This window comes from Rhincodon typus, chromosome 2, assembly GCF_021869965.1.
Source record: "Rhincodon typus isolate 14 chromosome 2, sRhiTyp1.1, whole genome shotgun sequence".
NCBI classification, from domain to species: Eukaryota; Metazoa; Chordata; class Chondrichthyes; order Orectolobiformes; family Rhincodontidae; genus Rhincodon; species Rhincodon typus.
This window is the reverse complement of record NC_063333.1, coordinates 70460586-70468868: the sequence shown is the minus strand read 5'-3', so window position 1 is coordinate 70468868 and position 8283 is coordinate 70460586. Positions and strand designations below refer to the sequence as shown.

Here is an 8283-nt window from a genome sequence, read left to right as displayed (position 1 = left end):
GTGTGTGTGTGTGTGTGTGTGTGTGTGTGTGTGTGTGTGTGTGTGCAGGAGAGAGAGAGATAGTGTGTGTGTGTCTGTGTCTCTGTGCCTGTGCATGAGTGTATAGTGTGGTGGATCACCTATACGTGACATGAACCCAAGATCCCGGTTGAGGCCATCTTGGCTATCAGCCTCTGCTCGGCGACTCTGCAGTTGAGTATCCCAAAGTCCACCTTGGAGGATGCTTACCCAAAGATATGAGGCTGAATGCCCTTGATCGCTAAAGTGTTCCCCTAGTGGGAGGGAACATTCCTGTTTGGCGATTGTCGCGCGGTGTCCATTCATCCGTTGTCATAGCGTCTGCATGGTTCCGCCAATATATCATGCCTTGGGGCATTGTTGCCTGCAGCGTATGAGATGGACAACATTGGCCGAGTCACATGAGTATCTACCATGTGATGGTAGTGTCCATGTTGAAGATCTGAAATGTCTTACAGAGGTTGCCATGACAGGGTTGTAAGTGTTGTGGTCGATGTTGACCTGAAGTCTGGGTAATTTGCTGCAAACAATGGTCTGTTTAAGGTTTGGCGGTTGTTTGAAGGTGAGAAGTGGAGGTGTGGGGAAGATCTTGGCAAGGTGCTCATTGTCATCGATATTGTGAAGGCTGCAAAGAACATGGTGTAGTTTCTCCGCTCCAGGGAAATATTGGACGACGAAGGGTACCCTATCTGACGTATCCGTGTCTGTCTTTTGAGGAGATCATTACAGTTTTTCGCTGTGGCATGTCAGAAGTGGCGATCGAGGAGTTGGTACGGCAGATACTCATGTGGCTTGGCCAACGTTGTCTATCTCATATGTTCAGACACACACACACACACACACACACTCCCCCACGCGCACGCACACACACACACACTCACGAACGCTCTCACCCACACACACGTGCTCTCCTCGCACATGCACACTCTCTCCCGCACACATGCATGCACACACTCTCCCCCACACACACGCGCACACTCTCTCTCCTAAACAGTCTCTCTCCCCCACACACGTGCAATACTCTCTCCTGCCCACACACCCACCCACACACTGTCTCTCCCACACCCACACACTCCCACAGACAGACATAAACACACAGTCACACCCACACACACACAGTCACACCCACACTGACACACTCTCTCTCTCCCATACACACACGCACACACAGACATACACACACTCTTCCCCACTGCGCGCACACGCTCACTCTCTCCTTCATACGTACATACTCACAGTCTCTCTCTCCTTCACACGCGCACACACTCTCCTTCTCTCTCCCACACACACACAACCACACACATACACACAACCACACACGTGCCCGCGCGCACACATGTGAATCTATGGGGTGAATTTGTATTTGCAAATACATTCGATTTTGTTCAAAAAGCACACAATTTATAGATAGTCAATGTGGCGTTTTGTAAATTCCTACTATAGACGCAAAACCAGTCTGACTCCAAACCAAAACACAAACAGATCCTAAACAAAGCCTCATACCTAACATGCATCGTCTGATCTAAAATGTCATCTCTTCTTTACACTGATTAAACCTTTAGTTCTCTCAGGACAGTGACTTGAAAGGAATTCGGGGATTTACAAATACATACTAATCAATTAAAACCTTCTAACTGTTTAAAGATTTAATAGCATCTTAGATTTGTTTCATAAATCCTGATTAGTAGTGTGACCCTTTGATATTTTACTTATAAATTCTGTGTCTGATACTGAGTTAGAGACAAAAAAACTGCAGATGCTGGAATCCAAGGTAGACAAAGAGGAGGCTGGAAGAACACAGTAGGCTAGGCAGCATCTACAGGAAAGGAGTAGTCAATGCTTCTTCAGAAGGATAATACCCGAAACTTTCCTCCAGATGCTGCATGGCCTGCTGTGTTCTTCCAGCCTCCTGTTTGTCTACCTGTGTCTGATACTACCTCTCTAACACCTGAAGGAGGATAGAGGTTCCAAAAGGTTGTGTTTTCAAATAAACCTGTTAGACTATAACCTGGTGTTGTGTGATTTCTGACATTGCCCATTCAAGGGCATCATCTAAGATGACATTTTGGTGTTGTACTGAATACTGCATTGCTAGAGAAGCTGCCTTTCAGATTAAGCAGGGAGACGTATGGGTTCAGGGATGTAATTCTTTGAAATTTACATCACATATAGGTAAGGGTGATTAAGAAGGTGTTTAGCGTGCTTGTCTTCATTGCTCAGGCCTTTGAGTATAGGAGTTGGGAGGTTGTAAAGGATGTTAGTGAGGCCTTTTCTGGAGTACTATGTCCAGTTCTAGTCTACCTGTTATAGGAATCACATTATTAAGCTAGAGAGGGTTCAGAAGAGATTTACCAGGATATTGCCGGGAATGGTGGGTTTGTTTTTCACTAATTCAACTGCAAAATGACATTTATAGAAAATTCTAATTTAGGAAGAAGTGACATAAAAGAACAAGAAAATGAGAAAAAGAATATCAGGAGTTTATTCATAAATGGGATTCTGTTTGGAGATTGCAATGAATATAAATTGGTTCTGCCTCAGGAAAATGAGCCAATGTCAGAATGATGGGGATAAGGTTTACAACTCAGGGCATGGACTGAGGGAAATCAAAGCTCTTTATCGTGCATTTAATCACTTTCACTTGAGCATATGCAGAGTTTCAACTGAATGGAATATTTATAATTGCCTATCTGTTGAAGAACATATGTTGAAGAACCAGTAAAACTTGGATAATGCAATTCCTTTGTTAAGTATTAGCAAACTTTTAGTTTTGTAGTAAGTTCTTTTTTAAAATTGATCTGTTCGAACAGGTTACTACACAGCTCTGTGGCCATCATTTCTAGACATGGGACTTGAATCCGGACCTTCTACCAAAAGATTCCCCTCTGTTAATTTCTTTGACAGTGTTCCCAATTTGTCCTTACCAAATATACCTGCCATCCTGAGAAATGCAGTCAATACCTGGCTAGAGCTGGTGTAGCCATATCACTCTGGACGCCGATTGCCATGGGAATCCCACCACATGGTATGTTTCCCAGTTCTTCTGCTACTGCTATATTGTAGCTGAAATCCAAACCAAGCCCTCCATATTCTGGGAAAAGAAAGGAAAACTCTTTCAATTGTAGGAACGGGCTTGAGGGAAACATATTGGTAAATACTTTAACTTCCAAAAAAATGGGTAGGTTAGGATTGTATAAGAGGTTAAAATGCAAAACATTTGCACCAGGATTAAATCTACGTTGACCCCACTCAACTTTTACTTATAAGAGACAAGGGAAGGATGACTGAGCCACTTATGGAAAGTGGGTTAATCACTTAAATATTATAACGAGATTTCCAACCATTTTATTTTTAAATTACAAGTAACTGGCTTTCTAGGTCTCAGGAACCTTAGCAGTTTAAAGGAAGAGAGGCTGAATCCATGAAGTTCAGTGTCTGTCCAGCACTGCTTGTGGAACAAGAGGCATGCAGGGCTTCCTCTCACCCAACATGCAACTCCATAGACAAGCCTCCCACCACTCCATCAGAGAACCTGCAACGTGTCTGCTTCCTCCATAACCACAACTGGACACCAGCCTTGCTTCAGATCTTCATCTTGCAATGATAGACTCCTTCCCCTGTCACTATGGATCCAACCTCCAGAATCACCTATCCATACAGCACTAGAGGAGCACCCAATTATCATTGATCTCTTCCTTGAACTACCCTGCACTCAACACCATGAAATCCTACTGATGATCCAAAGGCCATGATCCAAACCTCTCATTATGATCTTTCTCACTCCACCAGTAAACCGCTTATCTCAAAGGCTTTGGACCTGTGAAACAGGGTATATAAATGGAGTAAGTAACATACAGGGCAAATCAAAAAGTACAGCTAAATAAAGTAATGGACTCAGGAATTTGGTGAGAGAGGGAATTCGAAGTGTTTTATGTGTTTCTCTGTTCATAATCTAGTGAACTGTTGTATTTAACGTGTAATTTTCTCCCAGTCCAATTTTTCCCTTCTGAAAAGTGAACAGAAAGTCAAATAATGGGCGAGTTGGTCCTGGAGAAATATTCTCCTCCTGCTTCACACCTCACAAACAAAGAGATCTATTGCAGATCTGCTCAACAATTGAGGACCTTAAATAGTCAGTTAATGGCCACTTAAAGACATCAACTCACCACTCTTTCCAAATAGTCATATAAAAACAATTTTCCTCAAGTGTCAGTCTCATTTCCTTTCAAGATCATTCATCATCTACATTTGACCACCCTTGTGATTGAGGTGTTTCAGACCATCATCATTTGTTGCTTAAAACAGAAGGAATAACAGTGAAACCACTGCTGAATGTCACAAAATCCATTTGGTCCACTCATATCATTTAAAGATGGAAAGCCACCACCCTTACTTGATCTGGCCCTTATGAGATTCCAGACCTATAGCAATGTGGTTGGTTCCCTCAGAAAATACTGAGCAGGCTATTCAGTTGTACTGATCGCTGAAAACAAGCAAGGAATGAAACCATTCAGACCATGTGACATCAACTTACGCACTGAAGGCAAAAATGGCAAACTACCGCAACCATCTTCCTTTGTGGTCAAGTATGACTCCAACCAGCAGAGAGTTAGCCCCGATACCCAATGATTCCAGTTTTACTTGGGCTCCTTGATGCCACACTTGGTCGAATGCAGCCTTGATGTCAAGGGCTGTTACTCTCACCTCACCTCTGGAATTCAGCTTTTTTGTCCACGTCTGAATTACGGTTGTGATGAGATCAGGAGTTGAGTGGCCCTGGCGGAACCCAAACTGGGTGTCACCATAGCAGAGTAGGTGCTGCTTGATAGCACAGTTGATGACACCTTCCATCACTTTACTGATGATCGACAGTAGACTAATGGGGTGGTAATTGGCTGGGTTGGATTTGTCCTGCTTCTTACGTACAGGACATACCTGGGCAATTTCCACATTATCGCATAGATGCCAATGTTATAACTGTACTGGAACAGCTTGGCTAGGAGAGCAGCAAGTTCTGGAGCCTACGTCTTCAGTACTATTGCCGGAATGTTGTCAGGGCCCATTGTCTTTGCACCATCTAGTGTCTCCAATCATTTCTTGACATCATGTGGAGTGAATCGACTTGACTGGAGACTGGTATCTGTAATGCTGGGGACCACTGGAGGAGGCCGAGATGGATCATCCAGTCGGCACTTCTGGCTGAAGATTGCTGTGAATGCGTCAGCCTTATCTTTGGCAATGAAGTGCTGGGTTCTTCCATTGTCGAGGATGGAGATATTTGCGGAGCCTCCTCCTCCAGTGAGTTATTTAATTTTTCACCACCATTCATGACTGGATGTGGCAGGACTGCAGAGCTTAGATCTGATCCGTTGGTTGTGGGATCGCTTAGCTCTGTCTATCACTTGCTGCTTATGCCGTTGACTACTAGGTTGACACCTCATCTTCAGGTATGCCTGGTGCTGCTCCTGGCATGCCCTCCAGCACTCTCCATTGAACAAGGGTTGATTCCCTAGCCTGATGGTAATGGCTGAGTGGGGGATATGCCGGGCCACGAGGTTGCACATTATGCTGGAGTACAATTCTGTTGCTGTTGATGGTCCACAGAGCCTCAAGGCTGCCCTGTCTTGAGCTGCTAGATCTGTGCGAAGTCTGTCCCGTTTAGCACAGTGATAGTGCCACACAACATGATGAAGGTTTTTCTCAATTTGAAGGCATGACTTTCGCTCAAGGACTGTGCAGCGGTCACTTTTACTGATACTGTCACGGACAGATGCATTTCAGCCAGCAGACTGATAAGGACGAGGTCAAGTATATTCTTCCCTCTTGTTAGAATAGAATAGCAATTTATTGTTACTTGCATTTATGAAAATATAGTGAGATATGTATAAGTCGCCACTTTAATCACTGAAAGTATAAAAAGAAATAATTGTAACAAAGTTAGGACAAAGTTCACGTCTTGTTCCGGACGCTGCGGCTGAAGCTGTCCCTGAGGCCATCAAACCAAGGATTTCCAGACTGAACACACAACAATGCCACCACCAAAGCCGACACTGAAGCCACTGCATCCCCACCATAGCAAGGACAGACCAGACCCACCAAGTTGCCAGTGTTGATGCTGTCACCACTTCAGTCGCTGCCCAAAGCTGCCACAGCCAGGAGGAATGGACCAGACCCACTGATGAAAAAGCCTTCGATAAAGCCATGGCCACTATGGCTACGAGGAACAGACTTACAGATCAACCATGCTGCTGTTACTGCAGTGTGCCATCATAACTGCCTTCCTCCACCACAGAAAAGAAGAAAAGGAGAACTTTGATATAAAAGAGAAACGAAGAAGCAAAAATAAAGAACAAAGAAGAACACGGCTGGCCAAGTAAGTGGGAACATATGGGCACAGCGCCCAAAGACTACCTACCCTGCCACTGCTGCCATCTGCTGCAGACCCAATCCTTTTGGACTCAACCAGCTTGATCAGAAGTTCTGTAAAAGTTTGTACAGTTCTGTCAAAGCTCCCTTTGGTCCATGGAGAAACATCCCAGCTTTTCCAACAACGTAATTTGAGCCAAAATTAACATATCATCAAAAAGCACCAAAACTAGTCAGGCAAGAAGAAACCCTGGTCTCCTATTTGAGATTTGCACTTTTCATCCCAGTATGTGAAAATTCCATAAAGTCGCTCGCAGATTAACCAGCTTGAGAAAAAAAATAAGAATATAACTTAAGATACTAGAGCTGAAGTAGGTGATTTGGCCCATCGACCCCCTTTTGCCATTCAATGATGGGATGCCGGGATGTTTTCTGCTAACTCTGTTTTCCGCTTTATCCCCATGATCCTTAATTCCCTTATAGATTAGAAATCTGTCTATCTCAGTTTGGAACATATTTAACAATCTTGCCTCGAAAGCCGTCTGTGGTAAAGAATGCCACAGATTCACCAATCTGAAAAAAAATGCCCTACTTAACTGTCTTAAATGAGCGTTCCCTTTCCCTGAGATTACACTCTCTGGTCCTAAACTCTCTCACAGGGTGAAGCAACCTATCCACACAAGCCCACGAAGAATCTTGTATGTTTTAATAAGGTCTCCTCTCATTCTTCTAAGCTCCAATGACCATAAGCCAAGCCTGCTCATTCTCTATTCGTAGGAAAATCCCTTCAAACCTAGATCAACCTACTCTGGACTGCCTCCAATGCCGGTATATCTTTCCTTAGATAAGTGGCTGAAAACTGTTCACAACATTCCAGCTGTGGTCTCACTAGTGCCTTCTTTAGCTTTAGCAAAACCTGCCAATGTTCACTGTCCATTTCCTGTGAAATAAAGACCAACATTCCACTTGTCTTCCCCCTTTACCCACTGAACTTGGATACTAGCTGTTTGTGATTTGTGCACAAGGACCGCCAAACCACTGATGTAGCTTTCTGCAGTCTTTCCCCATTTAAATAACATTCAACTCTCCAATTCTTTCTGACAATAGGCCTAGCCTCAATTTTCCATCTGCCAAGTTTTTGCCAACTCATTTAACCTGTCTCTGTCTCTTTGTAGAGCCATTCCATCACCCTCACTACCTGACCTTCTATTTATTTTTATGTCATCCACAAACTTGGTGATTGTACTTTCACTTCCATCATCCAAGTCATTTCTATTGTAAATAATTGTGACCCACCATTAATCATCATAGTTACACTCCACGAGTTACAGGTTGCAATGCTGAAAATGCCCCCTTTATCCCAATTTTCTATCTTCTGTTGATTAGCCAATCCTCTATGCTAATATACTATCCTCAACACCTTGAGATCTTATTTTATTAAGCAGACTTACAAATACTTTTTGGAAGTCCAAATATATTACGTCTAATGGTTCCCTTTCATTGACCCTGATTATTACCTCCTTAAAGAACTGTAATAAATTTGTCAGGCATGATTCCCCTTCATAAAGCCATGTTGATGCCATTTGATCATATTATGTTTCTAAATGTTCAGCTATTACATCCTTTATAAAGCTCTTGAAAATTTTCTCAAGATAGATGTTAAGTTAACCGGCCTATAGTCACTCTTTTTTGCCTCCCTCTCTTTTTGAATAATATCCTCTGCCATGAAGCCTGATGTAAAATATTTGCTTTATTTTCTGCCATTTCCCTATTATGATTTTGCCAGTTGCATTCTCTAAGGAGCCTATGTTCTTTGTTGACTCTCTCTTCCTTTTTAAGTATTTAAAGAAACTGTCTGTTTTTATGTTACTTGGTATTTTGCCCTCAGTTTACTTTCTC

The 8283-nt window shown here is 43.1% G+C and overlaps 1 protein-coding gene across 1 annotated transcript in view; it reads right to left on the bottom strand.

Moving 5' to 3' along the window:
* zgc:85777 (uncharacterized protein LOC405871 homolog) overlaps positions 1–8283 on the bottom strand; it is an 83807-nt gene that overhangs the window by 20461 nt on the left and 55063 nt on the right. The window contains exon 4 of the mRNA XM_048608351.1: positions 2980–3109. Coding sequence (XP_048464308.1) covers positions 2980–3109 — 130 coding nt within the window. The remainder of the gene's footprint in view (positions 1–2979; positions 3110–8283) is intronic.